General features: G+C 33.9%; 1 protein-coding gene across 2 annotated transcripts in view; it reads left to right on the forward strand.

Moving 5' to 3' along the window:
* Positions 1-21,314, forward strand: part of GRID2 (glutamate ionotropic receptor delta type subunit 2) — a 1,875,262-nt gene that overhangs the window by 986,126 nt on the left and 867,822 nt on the right. For both annotated transcript variants that reach the window (XM_043971982.1, XM_043971983.1), the window contains one exon: positions 20,513-20,718. In XM_043971982.1, coding sequence (XP_043827917.1) covers positions 20,513-20,718 — 206 coding nt within the window. The remainder of the gene's footprint in view (positions 1-20,512; positions 20,719-21,314) is intronic.

Raw genomic sequence — 21,314 nt, forward strand, 5'->3', positions numbered from 1 at the left:
ATTTATTGTTCTTACATTCTCCATGTGACCAAGCAAAAACCAATACTCCTTTTTCATCTCTCCCCCACCAACAAAGGATATGCCCCTAATCTTGACCCTTTTCCTAGGCAGAGGGAAAATACAGTTTGGCTTGGGCACTACTGGCCAAACTCTAGTCCCCCTCAGTTTTGTAACATACTGAAAGTGAGGGCCAGGCTAACAGACCCCCTCCTCTTCTTCCTTCTAACTCAGATACTCTAGCTCTTGAGGATAGATTAAAAGTGGAGTAGCCAGAAGTTAGGACCACTTGGGGAAAGGAGGTGGCTTAGGTAGGATAAGTCTATATTCTTGGGTAGTCAATAGGGAGGCTGAGAATGATTACAAAGTAAGACCCTTGGATACCACATATGTGTGTATGTATTTATGTGTATATATAGGTGTGGGGATTGTGTGGGTGGGGACCTATATATAATGTATGTGCACACATGTATATTTGTATATGTATATACACATACAGATACAACTATACATGCATACAAATATTCATACATACGTACATATCCAATCAATTGCTTTTAAATTTTTACTTTTAAAGTCATATCTTGCCTCCACTTTCACAGACACATTGGTAGTTCATGTTCTCATCACTTCTCCTTAGGACTCCTGCAGTATCCTTCAAATTGGTCTCCTTCCCTCCTTCAATCTATCATGCAAAGAGCTACCAAAGATACTTTTCTGAAGTGGAAATCTCACTCTGTCACTGCCCTCTGAACTTAGTTAACTACAGAGCCTCCCTAAACTTATTCATATGGCATTTCAGTTTATTAATAAGCAGGCCCTGTGCAACTTTTGCAGTTTTCTTACACTTTGCCTTTTGCTTTTCTTTATACATAATGTTCTATCTCTTATATGCTTCATCTCCATTTCTGTTAATTCTCAATTTTCCTTTGCAAGAGGCTTTTACTGGTCTCCTTGCTGCCAAAGTCTTTGTCTCTAACGTTTTATATTTATCATGCGTGTAACTATTATCTCCCTCACTCGATTGCAATCTCTTTTTAAGTTATTTTTTTAATCTTTCTTTTATATGCTTAGCATTTAACAGAGTTCCTAGCATATACTTACCACTTAACAAAGGATTGCTGACTGATTATGAGGGATATAATGAAATGAGTGTGGTCCCTGCTCTCTAAAAGCTTATAATCTAGTATGGGAATGAGATGTATGCACAGATATCTATAATGCAAGTCCTTGTATGCACTTAAATCCAAAGGAGTAGAAAAACTCAAGTTTTATAGGCATAAAAAAGAAAAATATGATACATTTCCATAAATTTATATTTGAAAGGGATTGTAGTCCATCTTCTCCATTTTGCAAATGTTGAAACAGCACAAAATTCAACTGTCCTATAATGTTGTGCCTTAAACCCTAGAACTTCAAATTGAGCAAATCTTAGAATAGGTTGTTATTGTTGTTCAGTCATGTCTAACTCTTCACAACCCCATTTGGAATTGTCTTGGCAACAATACTAGGGTGGTATGTCATTCCTTTCTCCAATTCATTTTACAGATGAGGAAACTGAGGCAAACAAGTGTAAGTGACTTAGCCAGTGTCACACAGCTAGTGTCTGAGACCAGATTTGAACTAAGGAAGATGAATCTTCCTGATTCCAGGCCTGATATTTTATTTACTTTGCCCCCTAGGTGGCCCACAAGTAGTCAGGAAGAAGCCCTTAAAGTACTATGGGGAGGGGCAGCTAGGCTGCGCAGTGGATAGAGCACCAGCCTTGGGGTCAGGAGGACCTGAGTTCAAATCTGGACTCAGACACTAAACACGTACTATCTGTGTGACCCTGGGCAAGTCACTTAACCCCAATTGCGTCACCAAAAAAAACAAAACAAAACAAACAAAACAAAGTACTATGGGGAAATAGACCTAATTCTGCATGATTACTCCACATCCATGACAAATGAAAATGAAGTCTGGCACTTATATCACCACAAGCAAAAAAAAAATAATGTTGCCCCTCATAGTAACAACCTTCATAACTAAACAGCCATCAATGACAAAAAGACAGATATTAAGCAAAAGACATAAATTTGAATCATTTACACTAAAGAAACTATTTATGAATTAGTAGCTTATTGACATGCAAATTTATGAAACATTAAATAAAAGGTTAAGGACAATACATTTCATATAGCTTGAAAAGATGGAGCAGAAAATTAAAAATTTACCTGCCCCCAAAACGTGAAAATGCTATTTTTTTAGAGTTTTCACCTTGTCTATGGGACACTAAGAGAACAAAAAAAGAGAATATTTATTTTTTAAAAACTAAGGAAAAAAGATCAAAAGGAAGCAATATAAAAGAGAGTACAGTGAAGATAGAGTAGAATCACTATTTCTTGGAGTTGGATATCAGAGATAAGAGGGAAGGGGGAGGGGGAGAGGATGAAATAGGGGAGTAGTATGGTCCAGAAATACAGTTATGTCTGGAAAGAACAAAGAAAGAGACAAAGCGATTTCCCATTAAAGGTCTCACATTCATGAGAATAGAAATAATTATCCTAGAAAAAATGAACTTACTGAAAAAGGGGATAAATTAACAGGTTCACAAACTTTTAAAAGGAAAGAACCTTGGAGATTATCTGGTTTCTTTCTTTCTTTCTTTCTTTCTTTCTTTCTTTCTTTCTTTCTTTCTTTCTTTCTTTCTTTCTTTCTTTCTTTCTTTCTTCCTTCCTTCCTTCCTTCCTTCCTTCCTTCCTTCTTTCCTTCCTTCCTTCCTTCCTTCCTTCCTTCCTTCCTTCCTTCCTTCCTTCCTTCCTTCCTTCCTTCCTTCCTTCCTTCCTTCCTTCCTTCCTTCCTTCCTTCCTTCCTTCCTCCCTGCCCTGCCCTGCCCTGCCCTGCCCTGCCCTGCCCTGCCCTGCCCTGCCTTGCCCTGCCCTTTCCTTCCCTTCCCTTCCCTTCCCTTCCCTTCCCTTCCCTTCCCTTCCCTTCCCTTCCCTTCCCTTCCCTTTCCCTTTTCCTGTGGGTTTGGGTGAGTGTGTGTGTGTGTGTGTGTGTGCTGTGTATAAACAAGCAAACGTCCACAAGAAAAGAGGTTCAATGACATGGAAATCTTATGTTTGGTGAATAGAAGGACATGGATTCAGCCTAGTTTCTTTGAATCAAAATGAGAACTCCCATCCCATCATAGTCCACTTATAATAAATTACTATTTTTGTGAATAGAGTTCCACATATGAAGATATTTCATACAATGAGATAGGGAAAAGATGGGTACATGTGTGGAGAGGATGAATTTGGAAAGGAAGTAAGGAAACAAACATTTATTAGGTGCCTACTATATGCCAAGTAGTAAACTCAGCACATTATGTATTTATCTAAGTTTATTAACACAATACTGGTAGGTAGGTCATATTATTATTCCCATTTTACTGTTGAAAAAAGTGAGGCTAACAAAGACTAATGACTTGTCCAGAATCACACAACTAATATGTATCTGATGCTGGTTTTGAACTCATCTTCCTAACTCCAGGACTAATTCTTTTTCTGCCAAGCCATCTAGCTGTATCTGGATGTTTGGTAAAGGTTGCAAGCCCACAGAGCCTGGCACCTAGTGGGTGTTTTATAAATTTTAGTTTAACTTAATTCTACTAGTGTCACCTTGAATGGGACTCCTTGAAAGAAAACAAGGAAATGATAGCCATTTTCAAAAAATTTGAAGCAACAAAGGAAAACATGGAAGTTGGAAAGGAAATTGACTTTTTTAGAAAGGAGTGCAATGGATGAATGTCAACCATTCTAAGAGATTGCATGTTGAAAGAGAATTGGGAAGATTCTAAATTGTATATTTATCTCATCTGGCAAAGGAAATGATAGAAAAGAAAGAGAAAATAACAATAAATGTAGAATTAAGGAATCTTTTCTTAGCAGAGAATGACAGGGAAGTCTGTGAGAGGAGACTGAGATGAGACTACTGTAATCAAAACAAATGGTAGGGACCTAGAATTGATTTTTAAAAAGAATGAATATGTATGACTTATATTGGGTTGCTTACCATCTCAGGGAGGGGGAAGGGAAGAAGGGAGGAAGGAGAGATAGAATTTGGAAGTGAACATTTTAAAAGAAATATAAAAAATGTTGTAACATGTTATTGGGGATGAATAAAATATTATTTTAAGAAAAAATAATGACTAATATGAGAAAAATTGATAGAGAGAAATACAAAGTTAACAATTATATACAGGAATTAAAATGGACTAAATATGTCAAAAAATAAAAGAGAACGGTAGAATGAAACTTTTAAAAAAATAACAATTTTCTTCTCAAAAGAAACACAACTTAGAAAAATAAAAGCACAGGTATAGAGTTAAAATAAGATGCAAGAATTAAATGTTTCCCCAAAGCACAAGTTGCAGTCATGATTTTAGCAAGATAACATTAAAAATATGTACAGTCAAGAACAAATGGGGAAAAGAATATTTTACTCAAAAGCTTGAGGGACAACCAAACAATATTATTAAATACATGTATAGGTATGTAATATATGTATACGTTATTAAATACATTTATATTTGCAGCAAATAGCATAGTATTTGGCATGACACATAAAATAAAAGCTAACAACATTTTTTAAATACCTTACTAGTAAGACAATAATTGCAGGTAGCTATAACATCTTCCTTTCAAGGTCAGAGAAATGTAACAGAAATGAGATTCATCATGATGCATTAATCAGCATATATACATTTTGTTGTTGTTCATTCATGTCCAACCCTTTCTGACTCCCTTTAGGGTTTTCTGGGCAACAAGATAGTGGAAAGTTTTTCCAGTCCATTCTTTAGCTCATTTTATAGATGAGAAACTGAGGCAAACAGGGTCAAAGTGACTTTTACAAGGTCACACACCTAGGAAGTGTCTGATGCCAGATTTGAACTCAGGAAGATGAGTTTTCCCGATTTTTTTTTGTTTGTTTTTTTTGCGGGGCAGTGGGGGTTAAGTGACTTGCCCAAGGTCACACAGCTAGTAAGTGTCAAGTGTCTGAGGCCGGATTTGAACTCAGGAACTCCTGAATCCAGGGCCAGTGCTTTATCCACTGCGCCACCTAGCCGCCCCAGAGTTTTCCTGATTTAAGGCTCAGCAATCTATCCACTGCACCCCCTAGCTTCTCAGATATATACATGCACATACTATACACATAAACACACAGGAAAACACACACATACATATGTGTGTGTGTATGGTAATATGCTAACCATTGGCATTGTATGAAAGTCTGTCCTCAAACATTGTAAATGATTTATATTTTACTTAAATGATTACAAAACATAATGCATGTCTATGCAAGCGTGTATGTGTACATGCATGTGTGTATGCAAACATACATATATGCACATAAAACATGCACATATGCATGCACATGTATGAGTATCAAAAATCTCTTGTGATAGATGTACTTCAGGTATTATTATCCCCATTTTACAGATGAGGAAACTCACATTTGGGGTGTTTCAGTGATTTGCCCATAGTCATAGTTCATAAGTGATTCAAACCTATATCTTTTTGTTCACAATTCTAGCAATGCCACAGCATGCTTTCCAAGAAATATGCATGATTCTGTGGAATATGATATTCATATGAGTTAGTTGAGACAAAGACAGTAGTAATTATTCAGTCTTATATAAAGATGCCATCTGAGCCATACTTGAAGGAAGTTAAGATTAAGTGATGAAAGATAAGGTAGTATATTCCAAGTGTTGAGGAAGAGGGACATCTTGGGGAAAGAAATATAGGGAAGAGATGGATTATTATATATATGAATCAGTAAGTAGAAGAGCTCACCCAGAAAATAAAAGGAGAATGTAAAATGTCTGAAAAAATAGCCTGTAGCCAAATTGTTGGTTGGCTAGCAAACATTGGCCACTTAATATTCTTGACCAGGGGAAGAACATGATTAGACTTGCACATTTATGTACCACCAGTTTTGGCCATTTCCCAAACAAATAGTATTTTTTACCAGTTTGGTTAATAACTCAAGAACAAAAATCATCATTCAGGGAAGATAAATAAATGTTTTACTAAAATCTACAAGCAGAATGCCAACTGTAGGATTCTGCAGGCAACATTAGCATCTGGTGGTCTGGGGAGACTTTTACCTTGCTGACAATGCAGCAAAAGGATCTCAATGCACAAGGGCTTATAATATTAGTTTCCATTTAAAATCAATGTTGATAGCTAGAAAATAACAGCTGCAACCATTCAAGAAAGAGGAATTCAAAACAAAGAAGTCCAAGTTTTAAAAAATGCTGAGGATATGTTTGAAAATCCTTGCAAACAAGAAATTTTTGTGAAAAGGAACCCCAGCTCAGTGCTCTTTTAAACCATCGTACACTACATAAGCAATAGAACCATCAAGTTAACTCCTTTATTTCATAGAAAGAAATGAAAAGGAGAATTAGCATGAACAGCTTTGTTCTTATTGTCAGACTAGAAACCAAAGATTTAACTATCAGCAACAACTTCAAAAACCATTGAAGGTGAAGGAATCGAGTATTTATATATAGAACACCTTATACGCCAGATACTGTGATACAACCTTTACAAATTTTATCTCATGTGATCCTTACAACCTCTTTGGAATGTAGGTGCAGTTATTATTCCCCTTTTATAGTTGAGAAGACTAAATTAGGTACAGGATAAGTGACTTACTCAGGTTCACATAGCTAATAGCTATCTGAAATTGGATTTGAATTCAGGCCTCCATGACTCTAGTTATATCTTTTTATTCATTGTCTAATCTAGCTGCCTTATACTCAAAACTATATAAAACATAACATCTAAGAATTGTCCATCACTTTCTCACCCAGTAAATAAATGTTTTAAAATATGTATGTATGTATGTGTAACAAAAAATTACGTTTCCTCTAGTTCAATACAACATCATAGGAAAGTATATCTTCTGCATTATCCCTAACAAATAACTCTCTAGGTTTTATTTGAACACTTTCTTTAATGGACAAAGCATTACTTTATGAATTACAACTTATTCTGTTCTTGGTAGAAATTGTTAGAAAATTCTTATATACGTGGAACCATATAGAAAATTAGGAGTTCTTAATATGACTGTATGTAGGGTTGGTGTTGGTTCCACTATCCGGAGTTATACAAAATAAGCTATTATTTCCATTATTAGATAATAGCCTTTCTAATGAAAGTTTTCTTTTCTTTTTCTTTCCTTCTTTCTTTCCTTCTTTCCTTCCTTCCTTCCTTCTTTCTTTCTTTCTTTCTTTCTTTCATTCTTTCTTCTTTTCTTCCTTTCTTTTTTCTCACCTGGCTCATCCAAGTTGCTTTCTTTCATCTCCAGGCAAATCATTAACAGTGGCTTTAACTGTTCCTCACATGGAATAATTATTAGATCTTTCAGCATCTGGATATATTAATTTCATTGCAATCTGTTTTGTTGATGAATCTCTTAAGGGTTTAGCCTTAGAACTCTTCAAATGAGTTATGATCAGGACCCAGTATTGTTATATCATTATTTAACTTGATCTGAACATACCTAATATTATAGCCTAAGATACCCTGAGCACGTTTAGTGGTTACATTATACAGTTATTTTTATTGTGGCCAACTAAAACCCCTAGATCATTCAAATGTAAAGATGAATCTTATCAGGGCAGCTAGGTGGCACAGTGGATAAAGCACTGGCCCTGGATTCAGGAGGACCTGAGTTAAAATCTGGCCTCAGACACTTGACACTTACTAACTGTGTGACACAGGGCAAGTCACTTAACCATCATTGCCCCACCAAAAAAAAAAAAGAAACTTATCAGATATATAGTGTGCATTTTTTTTTAGTGAGGCCATTGCGTTTAAGTGACTTGCCCAGGGTCACACAGCTAGTAAATGTTAAGTGTTGGAGGCTGGATTTGAACTCAGGTACTCCTGACTCCAGGGTCAGTGCTCTATCCACTGCGCCACCTAGTATAGTGTGCATTTTTAAACACCTAAACACAAGTTTACGCTGATTTTTATTTGTTTATTTATCCTTTTAAAATTCCATCTCGCTGATTTGGTATCATTTCATTGAGGAAATACTGAATCTTTTTTCTGTTACATATGATATGAACTATATGCCCTTAAAATTTTGGTGTCTATTACTTTAATGAGTATTTATTTTGTCTTCATTCCAAGTCACCATTAGAGGTAATAAACGGCACAGATCCCAAAACAACATCCTGGGGTACAGGACTAGAATGCTCCCTTGATGCTATCCTATTATTTTTATGACACTTTTTTAAAGTATGACTCTTCAACTACCTTAATATAATATTAAACAGACCACATTTTCTAATTTTCCCATTTTGATTTTTTGATGCTTTGTCAAATGTCTGGTTAAAATCAAGAAAAGTTTTATGGAGTGATAAATTTTCGTTCATTTATGCTGACTCCTTTTATCATCTCCCCTTATTTTTTTTTTGACCCTAAACACAGGTTTAAGGCAGTTTTTGTTTGTTTATCCCTGCTCAATTCTATGTTTCTGATTTGGGATGATTTTATTGAGAAAATTATGAATCTTGAATTGAAGGAAGTTGGAAATTTTTAAATATGGAAGTGAGAAGGGAGGATATTCCAAGTTCTGTCAGAAAACTCATGCCAAAACAGCATAGAAGTGGGAGATAGCATGCTGTGTGGGGGGAATACTATATAGGACATATTGACTGAATGTATAAGAGGGCATTATGTGATATATCTGAAAAAGTAGACTGACACAAGATTGCAAAGTGCTTAAATGCACACATAGAAGTTTGGGTTTTGTCCTGCATATAATAGGGAATCATTAGAGTTTGGGGAGTAGATGAGTACGTTAACACCAAAACTTGCATATTTCTTTAAATGTTAAATACTTGAGTACCTACTATGTACAAGTTATGCTAGGTGCTATGTAGAATGCAAAAATTACCAATATGGTGTATGGAGATATTTGATCCTATTAGTAACATCCCCAAAAGAAAATTCTGAGATAAATGTTAGTCATGTGTCTAGAAGCTAAATGCTGAAAGGTCCTGATTAAATGATTCTAACGGCTGATATCCTGATGATATATTGGAGCAACCTGGGGATTACTCAACAGCCTGCTTGGCACAATGCATGGTACATAATAAACACTTAACAAATGCTTGTTGACTGACTGACTGATTAAAGGAGAAAATCTTATGAAATACATATAATTTTTTTTTACCACTTCATCTTTCTGTAATTTTAATCAAGATTCATAAACGGGATGTATTTATTTTAATTGATTTCTAAAGTTCATAATGGACCTATTTCCAATTATCCAATTATCTAGTAAACTATAGAATTCTAAAGGTTTCCTTTATATAGTTTGAGTTCTTTGCTACTTATCTGGTGACTCTCCACCTTTCATTACTCCAATGGGACTTGATGAGAATATTATTAAGGCATTTTTTGAATGGTTTTCCTTCTATTAATAGATATTATGTCAAGGAGGTCCCTTCCAATGACAGGTCAATTATTTTAGGCAGGAAATAACTATCGGACATCTTCAAGTTTTTCAAGAGGGGGTTCTCAAATTTTAAATAAAAGTTAATTTAGTATAAAACATTGATATCATTCTGTAACTAGGGTGACAAAAACAAGTACTGGGGAGTCCTCTGGCAACAATGGTGTTTGCATTGGAATTGGTTAAGTGGTCAGAAAAAAGCAACTCCCAAAGGAGAAGTGGCTTTGGAAGAGGGGAAAGGAGAACAAAAGCACTAATTAATTATTTATTAATAATAATCTGTTCCTAAACCCATCCATTCTAAAGTTCGTATTTGGTTTTAATAATCAGAGAATCATTGCTTCAGCATTTTCAAAAGAATTTTAGTACAGTTTGAATGACACTTGACTATTAGATAAGGAACATTACACCTCATGGGGATGCTAATTAGAGTCACTAGCAATTTGAATGACAGTTATAGTTTAAATACCCTCTTTGTTCTCATAAGATCTTACTTTAACTGAGGTTGTATTCTAAAAGGGATCCATTAGCATATATGTATATTATATGCACAGAGAACATATGCATACTTTGTTATGTAAGAAAAATATTACTAAATAGCTATAGATGATGCTGTCAACTTGTTATCATATCCTATCAAAATGACACCATCACTAAAACTACATGTAGGGCCTATCTATAGCACCATATCTCAATGTGGTTCCCCTAGACAAGGGGATAACCCACTTAAGCAATTTTGTGAATCACCATCCATCTACCAATAGCAGTCTAACAACTTCAATAACCCCACTGATGTAGGGCAAATGAATTTACTAATTATTAGAAAGTATATAATCAGTTCAAAACAAAGTCATTTAAATGAAGTAACATAAAAGTAGCAACAAATCACCCCCCCATAAGCTTAAGATTCCTTCTCCCAGAAATAAACAAACTACACATAGGCCAAGTGGATATGCATAAGGAACAAGTGAAAGCAAAGTATTAGTATGGAGAAACAGACATATAATAAATATGTGTGTCAAGGAACATGGACAGTGGAGATGCATGCATCAAAAGATGTCTCAAATTTCTATGCCATCATCACGTCATGCCCAACATGCTTGCCCTCTGTTGCTTGGCAAGTATTTTCAGCAAATACTTTATCTTTGCTAGATTATAGGTTGTCCAAAGTGCACATAGAGAAAAAATGTGAAGAGGATCAACAAAAATCTAAGAAGGAAAAAAAGACCTTTAAATATTTATATAACCAATTTTCTTTTTCCTATGGTGCTGAACCATCATATATGGAATGAAACAGTATGATTATGGATGTACTATATGAGGATGAAAAAGTACAAATATAAAGAAAACCAAGACTGAAAGAGCAGTCTACCAGACAAGAATTGTTCTGGAATCCATCATAGTTGGGATCACTGGAGAATCTATTCCTGAGTTATTTGAAAAAGAAAAGAATACCAAAGATTTTGAAAAAAAAATCAGATCTTATTGCAAAAAAAAAAAAGTGATCTGAAAGACAATCTCTTTTTTAACATGAATTTTCTAGTGATGGTGGGCATGCTTATGGGGTTTGGAAGCTTTAGTGTTAGCAACATATATGGTTACCATCTAATATCTTGACAAAAATTGCATGATAAAATTATCTACACATGTTTTAAAGGCATCCTTGGTAAAGGTTTGAGAAGGGAAGAACAAAACTTTAGCATATAATATTCTACAGTAGACAACATTTTTACAGACACACTATTGACTGGTGTGTGTGTTTGGAAGAGCAAAATATCACATACTTAAGGATCCCTCTCTCATGATACCTGATCCATGTATGTCCAAGCCATTGGACTTTTCTTAATAGGTGTAAAAAGAGGGAAAACTTGTTTGACAAATATCTGATCATTCATATACGATAATTCAGGAAGATATACGTTTGCCACATTTATTTGTCTCTATCATGGAGTATGCATAAATGCATATATACATATATATGCATCTATATATGCATATATGTGGTATTATATACATGAAAGATAGAGCTATAGCTAGACTATATACTTAAATGTATTCTTTACATATATATACATATGTACTATACATGCATATGTATTTATATAGACATACTGACAGAACAAACTATAGTCAAGATAATTTTAATCAGAACAATATTTTAAAAGAAAGGGAGAGAGCTATTGTGACATAGTACACAGAAAGTTTACCTCGAAAATGGTAAGAACTATGTATTACAGACATATATAGACATATATCCTATGTATGTATTTGCATGTGTGTAGATAGACACAAATATTGACAGAAAAAAAGTATGGCTTAATAGTTGAGTTATACAAGGTGGCCAAAAGTCATTAATATTTAATAACTCCTTTATTTTTTGTTTTTAATTTATAATACCATACCACCACATATAGTATACAAAGGGAATGAATGTATATTACATATGAACAATCAAATTTCATAAATGGTGAAAAATAATGAAATAAATTCAAAAGTTTATTAAAACATTAGACCTCTTTGTGACTTTTGGCCCACCAATATAATCATAGTCTGAATAATATTATGAAAGAAAGGGACAGAGACAGAGAAACAGAGAGACAGAGAATAAGAATGCATTTTCTTATTCCATAGTAGACAAAAAGTTGACCTCTAAACCAGGAGGAATTGGATAAAAGTATCACGTATGACACCTACTGGCTATATTATCCTGGGCACATCACTTCTTGGTACTCCAGGCAAATAACCAAAATTGCCAACTTCTCTCTTTTTTTTTCCTTCTTCCTTCATATAAAAGTAGTCTATGGCCAGAATTTCAATGGCTTTATTGTTTTTTTTTTCTTTTAAATAGTAATTTATTTTTCCAATTACATGTAAAGACAATTTTTAACATGGATTTGTTTAAATAAAATTTTGAGTTCCAAATTTTCACTCTCTCATCTCCTTCCCTAAGACAGTAAGCAACTTTATATAGGCTATACATGTGAAATATTGTAAGATGTATTTCCATATTAGCCATATTGTAAAAGAAACATAAGGAAAACCACACAAAATTAAATTGAAAATAGTGTGCTTAGATCTATGTTCAAACTCCATCAGTTCTTTCTCTAGAAGTGAATAGTGTTTTCCACCACAGAAAGAGCTGTTATAAATATTTTTGTACATATAGGTCCTTTTCAGTCCTAATAGTGGTATTGTTGGATCAAAGGGTATGAAAGGGCATAGCACCAAATTGCTCTCCAGAATGGCTGGATCAGTTAACAATTCCAATAGTGCATTATTCTCCCAATTTTGCCACATCTCCATCTATCACTTTCCTTTTCTGTCATGTTATCTAATCTGATAGTTGTGAGGTTGTTTTAATTTATATTTCTATAATCAACAATGATTTAGGGCATAAAATTATAAGTTTTAAAGGAGGTACTAACCTGTTTTCATAGAAAAATAGATTATTTATATGTTATTTCACTATACTAAAGAAATTATAAGTCCAGGTCCTATCCTTATGTAGATATTAATATACAGTATTAATATAAACATGTACATATAGGCAAATATCTCTCCATATGAACATATAAATATATTTCTGCATGTGTATAATTATATTAGATATGCCCTGACAATGGACAATGAGTAGGATCAAGAACCAAAGAGGAGGAAAACAAATGATTAGATAATAATAATCATTTTTTCCTTTAAGAAATGAAGTGACACTTGCAAAGATCCCAAGTTTTTCTAAGAAACAAGGCTCAAAATTTTTAAAATATCAATAATATTCCAATGAAATTATATCATTCCATGGTAGGAAACACAGTTTCTGAAATATTAGATACTTGAGGTTTAAAAGTATCTGTAATATATTATTAAAATAGAATTACTTAAGGTCATGTTTATTTGCCTAGAAAGAGAATTATAAAGGTTTTCAGGTCCATTTGGGAAAGCAGGTAGGGAGGTCAGGTAGTGAGAGTGAGGGATGACTGAAGACAGTTCAGGTACTCTCTGGGTTTTCGAACAATGTTAAGTGATCATTAAAAGAGATGATTGCAGTCAGAGGTATTGGTTGGAATATGGTCTATATAGGAGGATCTACTGTCCATACCAAAGAGCTCACATATCATCAAAGTATGTTCAAAATGTTTACTGGTAGCCATGATTACTAACAGGTAAACTAACAGACATGAGGTAAATCCAGAATTCTCTAGAATAATTATCAGGATAGACACACATCCAGCCATATTGAGTATGGACCTTTTTTTGTAAGCCTTTAAGATTGGACTTGGGTCTGTCAGTCCAGTTCTGCAGTTCTAAGTGTTGTTTAATTCTGGACATGCTTTTAGGAGACCTGGAATTCATGTTATTTACAAGTTACATATGATATTGAACAAGAATGTTGCCTCTTGGGGCCTTACTTTCCTCATATATAAATAGCAAACATTTGGTGAGATCATTTCAAAGTTTTTTTTCCTGTGATTTTCTCTCCCTCTCTGTATGTCTGTCTGTCTGTGTCTCTCTCTCTCTCTCTCTCTCTCATGTCACAAGTGTAATTGTGCTAGAAGCACTCAAGTTTATTTATGTTTTCAATTAGCCAACCCTATGGGAAGTCTGACCATTCATATTCTGATACTATTACCCAAGTACTACTATATACTTAAAATGAATTGCTCCCTATGATGCTCCAGTCAATGACAATACCAGAGTCCTGAGGAATATTGTATAAAAACTGAAAATATTTTGAGAATTTATGGTGCCTGTAGTAATCTTGGCTCATCAGACAGTATTCACCTGCTTATATAGAATCTTTTTCTAAGAGAACAAGAAATAATAGATATGGTTTTAAATAACATGATATTTTATAGAAAGTATTATTTTTGAATATGCAAATGTTTAACAATGTCGTTATCAAAATAGCAATGGGTCATATTTATATAGTACTTTAAGGTTTACAGAAGTACTTAACAAGCATAATCTCATTGTTGGTTTTGCTGTTTCCACTCTATTCCCTGAGGCGTGTAGCTGCTATTATTATTCCCATTGTAGAGATGATGAAGGACAGCTAGGTGGCACAATAGATAAAGTGCCAGGCTTGAAGTCAGAGAGACTCATCTTCTTGCCTCATCTATAAAATGAATTGAAAAAGAAAATGACAAAGCATTCAGTATATTTGATGAGAAAACCCCAAACGAAATAATAAAGAGTTGGACAAGACTGAAAATGACTCAATAACAGAAATAACAACAGATGATGAAACTGTGGTAGAGAGAAGTTAAATATCTTGTTCAGGATCAGACAGCTAACAACTCTCTTCCTAACTTCAGATCCAACACACTATCTCCTGCACAAATTTAGCTGCTTAAGAGATCTTGATCCCATCAATGTACATATTCCCTCCAGTGGGATAGACTTCAAGGCATCCATGCTGGAAATCCTGTGAAATTCTCTTCAATGTTCTCCCATAAGTTATCTACAGGAGTTCACCTCATGTCTTGAGAGCCTATAAGTATTAATGATATATAGACAGGTTCTGATCTAGTCAAAATTAGTCTATGATAGTAAAGTCAATATATTCACCATATAGTTTAAGAAAAGTTGTACAGGATATATAATGTTTTAGTCAGTAACAATATCAGATTTCTGAGGAATCTGGAAATAATAATCTGGAAAGCAAAAAAATTGTGGAAAATGTTTTTCTAAGATAAATTAGGAGACTATTGTTCTTCTCTATCCAATTTCACTGGTGTTAAGAAACAATATTCTATCAATTAATATATACAATTAAAGTGAAATTCTCTTCTAAGGGATAGGAGCCTTCAGAGATAATACGATTAGGTCCTAAGGCTCTGGTGCTACTTCACTTACTGCACATGAGATCTTTATTGGGCATCAAAGTGAGGGATTCTTAGAATCTATGTCTCCCTGTTCTTTCCTAATATTCAGAAAGTTTCCATAATGGATACTTCTACCTCAATAATTATCTCTACAAAGTAGTATTCTTGAGGTGAAATTTTAAAGGTCTGCTATTAAGATAAGTGGTATAGGGGGCAGCTAGATGGCACAGTGGTTAAAGCACCGGCCCTGGATTCAGGAGTACCTGAGTTCAAATCCGGCCTCAGACACTTGACACTTACTAGCTGTGTGACCCTGGGCAAGTCACTTAACTCCCATTGCCTGCAAATAATTAATTAATTAATTAAAAAAAGATAAGTGGTGTATTACTATTATTTGTTTTAAAATGAATTGTCTCTTTAAAAGACCCAATAAAATAGCTATATGTGTGTATACATGCATATATGTATATATAGATGTATATGTGTGTATAGACACATATAGACACATACACATGTATATGTATACACTTATTTATATACATGAACATATGCACATATATAGAGAAAGAAATACACATATACATAAGCATTGTATAATAATATAAAATAACATTAAAATTTTGTTGAACTTATTTAATTTTCCATGTAAGTATGGAAAATATGATAGAATTTTAAATTTTACATCATTTTAAGGTTGATGAGGAATCACCTCTACAATATTTGCCCAAAATATTCATTCATATTTTCCTTAAAGAACCCATTATTTCTCAAGGAATCTCATTCCATTACTCATTAGCTCTAATTGTTTGATTTTTCTGTTATAACCAAGACATAGGGTGCTTCCTACAATTTTTACATATTAATCCTAGATCTGACCTCTTGGAATAAGTGGAATCAGTCTCTTTTTCCATATGATTGCCTTTTGCGTACTTGAAAACCCCTTTAATGTCATCCTAAGTCTTCCATTACACAGTCTAATCAAGCCTCAATTAATTTACCTAATTTTCATAAGACATGGTTTTTAATCCTTTCACTATTCTGCTTACTCTCCTATGGATATGATTCAGATTGTCAGTAAGAATATTCCAGATATGATCCGTCAAGGGATCCCTTTGTTTTGGTAGGTGATTGACCCTATGAAATTCATCCTCATACCACATTAGCTTTTTGCAGCTGCCATAAACAGAAAAAAAATGAGGAGCAATCTTATTGATTTGGGGAACATTGTTGAGAGCTTTTAACTACCCCAAACTTTTACGTATTTTCTTTAAAAACAAAAACAACAACAAAAATCTATGGTCTCTTAATTGTAGTTCTTACCTTCACATTATACAGTATCATAAAATGCAATTTCTTTTCAGATAATTAAGGTTGAAGGATAATTAAGGCAATGAAGAAGCATGAATAGACTGCAACATGTAATAAGTGAGGATTTCTATAGGAAATTTGTATAAAAGATATGACTAAAAATTCTTGAAAGATTGTCATGTAAAGCAGAGTTTATATATGGCATTCTCCCTTTTGCCTAGTACATGATAGGTACTAGATGTACGAATGGCGTCTTCACAAATTCTTCTCCCTTGGTCTAAATATGTTAAGTCATCAAAGACAACTATTGTCTTTTTTTTTTTTTTGTGAGGCAATTGGGGTTAAGTGACTTGCCCAGGGTCACACAGCTAGTTGAATGTCAAGCATCTGAGACTGGATTTGAACTCAGGTCCTCCTGAATCCAAGGCCAGTGCTTTATCCACTGTGCCACCTAGCTGCCCCAACAATTGTCTTTTAAATAAGAGCTCACCATTTCCAGACTAGATTCAGAAAGATGTCTTTTGGGTGGTATATGTGATTAACTTAATGGTTATATTACTGCTTCTTTTCTCTAATTTTTCATAGAAACATTCTTGGTTTTCTTCTCCATCATGCTCATGCTTTATCCTTCTCACTTTACACTTGAACTCCATAAACTCCACATTTTGATTTATATTAATTATTCATCATTTTCTTTTTTTTAATGTATGAGGTATTTTATTTTTTCCGTTACATGTAAAGATAGTTCTCAACTTTTGTTTATACATGCTTTACAATTTCAGATTTTTCTCCCTCCCTCCCCTCCCTCCCCCCTCCCCTAGACAACAGGTAATCTGATATAGGTTATATCTATATCTGATATAGGTTATATCTATACATATACATATAGATATAGATATACACACACACATATATATACACATAATAACATTAATCCTATTTCTGCATTAATCCTGTTACAAGAGAAAGAATCAGAGCAGTGATGCAAAACCTCAAAATAGGAAAAAAAAAACAACAGCACCCAAAACAAAAGAAATAATATGGTTCAATCAGCATCTATACTCCACAGTTCTTTCTTTCTTTTTTTTTCTTGGATTTGGAGATCCTCTTCTATCATGAGTTCCCTGGAACTCTTCTGTACCATTGCATTGGTGAGAAGAACATCATTTTCTATCATCCACTCCTATACCTCAAACTCCATTCATGCACCATAAGAAGTCATCCATATGGCTCCTTTGATAGACATAAGCATCAAATCCTTCATGCAGAAATAATTAATGTCCCTAACTTCTCTGCTCTCTCCTGCCATGTTGGAGAGTTTTACCTGCATCTCTGCCACTGAACTATGACTGAAATAAATAGTATATGCTGGTGTCATGTTGATTTTTGTTATTGTAGTTTGGAGAGAGGAGTGATTAAGAAAGCTAAGATCAACCTCTGAGAATAAGTCATTTAGCAGATGAGCCACTCAAAACCTAATCCACTTGTCTCAGTTACCAGCCCATTATATTCTCTAATAGTAGTACACCAATTCTAGTGGGGAGAAATAGAATTTGATCAAGATTTCCCTGATCAATAACCATGGCCCCTATATATTAGAAAACATATCTTCAGAACACAGAGACCTCTGTGAGTTCTTTCATTTGGAAAATGTCTAAACTATTATTCAAAAGCCTTTAACTGGTTAGGCCATTCCTTTTGGCTTTGCTGCCACGTTTAATTTTTCCTTCATTCATAATCCTTTCTAGGATATTTTCTCATTCATTTCATCTTTATTAGCAGTGCTTATGCTTATACTTCCTATTATAATGCTAATGTATATTTTGGCCAGCCAGCTTTAAGCAAAGGAAACCCAGCCTTAGAAGCCTGTCTAACCATGGGCAATCTTTTATTTTGTCTTTTAAAATGTGATGGTAGGTAGGCAGGAAGAAACACTTAGCACAAAGATTTTTGCCTGAACTAGGAAAACAATAAATGTGTGAAGTGACAATGATTTGCATTAGAAAAAAAAACAAAATAATAGAATTGCAAATGTTCATTGACCAATTCATTTTGTTTAGCAAGTAAGGACTTTGAATTTAACCTATTACCACAAAAAAAGCAGAATATCTCATTTAAGTGCTTGTGGAGATAATAAACCATATTGTAAATGCAGTATTTTCTGCCATGAAGGGGTCAGAGTAAATACTATGCACTCCTTTTCTGTGGTCCTAAAGAAAGGTCTTCTAATCTTTAAAGATGACCTGGCACCCATACTGATGTAAGGTAGCATAATGGATAGCATGCTGAATTTGGAATCAGGTAAATTGCCTTAGATACATCCTAGTCCTAGGACTATAGACAAATGATTTAATCTTTCTGTGCCTCAGTTTCCTCATCTTTGAAACAGAAATAATAATAGCACCCAGCTCATAGGATTGTGGTGTGGATGAAATGAGATAAGATGCAAAGTTTTTTATAAATCTTAAGAGACTATATAAATCTCATTAATATTATCATTATTGTTTTAAATTATCTTCTCCCTCTATGAAGTTGAGATTTCTTAGAAGGTTTGCAGAAAAAATACCCCTTTAAAAAATAGTAAAATTCTCACTATCCTTAGAGGGAGAAATATTCCATAAACTACTTAGGAATCATAAAACATTAACTTATCAAACTACTTTCTTTAACTCCCCCCTTCTTTTTGCCACACCTCTGATTTTCCTATCATAGCAAAGTAATAGAGGAACCTTCCTCTACCGTTACATAGTTACAACTGTTCTAGACCATATTTTCTAATTGTATATTAGGTTATATTATATGGTATTGCATAACCTATCTATTATATATCATACCATATTTTGTTATGTTATGTTGTATTGAGTATGAATATTTAATTACATATAATCATATGCTATAACTTCACATATAATCTAGAGGTAGAAAAGACATCAGAAGCAATCTGGTTGACCCCTCTCCCCTTTATTTTACATTTGCAAAAATGAGATCTAGAAACGTCAAGTGACTTGCCCAAAGTGACATAATCAGTGTATGTCAGAGGTAAACTGCCAGACCCTCTGTTACACCATGTTGCTGCTCAGTACTGTTACATTTACAACAAATGGATACATATTTCAATTTATAGGTTTCAAATTGGATAATGTTGACTCTCTTCAAGCTTATTTTTGAAAGTGAGATAGACTCTTCCTAATTCTCTCTTTTTTTCTGGCCCTAAAATTCTGAGTCAATTTCTCAGAAAGGATTTACTAGAGAGAAATTGTTACTCTGAAGACATCATCCATAAAGGATATTTTATAGTTGTATTCATATATTTCCTGTTTGGTTTTTTGGCAGATAAACTCCCAAGTATTTTATAAATTCTGTAGTTAAATTAAATGGTATTACCCTTTCCCTCTCTTCCCACTGGGTTTTCTTTTTAATAAACAGATATGGGGATGACTCGAGGACTTAGCCAATGTTAGGTAAGATATAGTGAATGCTCATTGAGAATTATCCTGTATTTATTGTTACCTCTGGGATGAGGTAGGATGAGAGAACAAAGGGAGGGCAGGAGGATTGTTATTTTCCCTAATTTTTTTAAGGAGGTTAAAAAAATCAGAATTAAATGTACATTTTTTTCAAATAGCATGGGGATTCAAAAGAAGGCATACCTATGAAGAAACTAAATATCAATTTGTAACTCTTAAAATTTAATTTAACATCACATTATATTTTTAATCTAAGAGCATTCCAAAAAATAACCACTTAAGTTTTATTTTATTCATATATATATATATTTTTAAATATAAGACTAAATATATATTTTAGAAGGAGCAAAAAAAGCATGTTTCTTTTCTCTTCTATGCTTTAATTAGCATTTGATGGTCTTTTGATGTTCCTAGATATCCGTGGAATACAAGAGTTTCTGGACAAAGGGTCTCAGCAGGGGATGGATGTAGCACTGCAGAAAGTAGAAAATAACATCAATAGAATGATCACCACTCTCTTTGATACTATGAGAATAGAAGAATTAAATCGCTATCGAGACACCCTTAGACGAGCCATTCTTGTGATGAATCCTTCTACAGCCAAATCCTTCATTACAGAGGTAAGTAGAAATTACATTGGCAGGGGGAGAGGGAGAGAGTGTGAATGTATTATAAATAAATGTATGTATGGGTGCAGAGAATAATAAAATTTTGAACAAGGAACAAGAAATTAACTCTGCAACTCTCATTAACATTAATGGGAAGTAGAACAGCAGATCCTTTGCTCATCACATTTACCCCAACTATTCAGTTAATTGCGTTGAATATCTCTATTTATGAGTGTTTAGGCACAAGGCCAAGGAGATTTAAAAAGTTTTATGATGGTGTAAAAGTTACATAACTGAATGAATGATTTTAAGTTCACAGATAAATTTGAAAGTTCAGTGCATCCTCACTAATCCTTAACTTTTTCTTTGGCAAGCCCTACAGTTCTCAGTCCTCTTATCAGCAAAGATTTACTAGAAGGAAGCTCTTAGTGCTTAAACATCATTACTTCTACAAAACATACAGCAGATTCACTTTTGCCCTGTGAACTATGTAACACTATTACTAATTAAAACTGAAACTTTCCAAAGTAATGAACACTGTTCATTTTATGTTCCTACATCCTCATATATTGTGTTTCTTCATTTATATCCTACCTCTGAGGATTTGT

Source organism: Dromiciops gliroides, chromosome 6, assembly GCF_019393635.1.
Source record: "Dromiciops gliroides isolate mDroGli1 chromosome 6, mDroGli1.pri, whole genome shotgun sequence".
Taxonomy (NCBI): domain Eukaryota; kingdom Metazoa; phylum Chordata; class Mammalia; order Microbiotheria; family Microbiotheriidae; genus Dromiciops; species Dromiciops gliroides.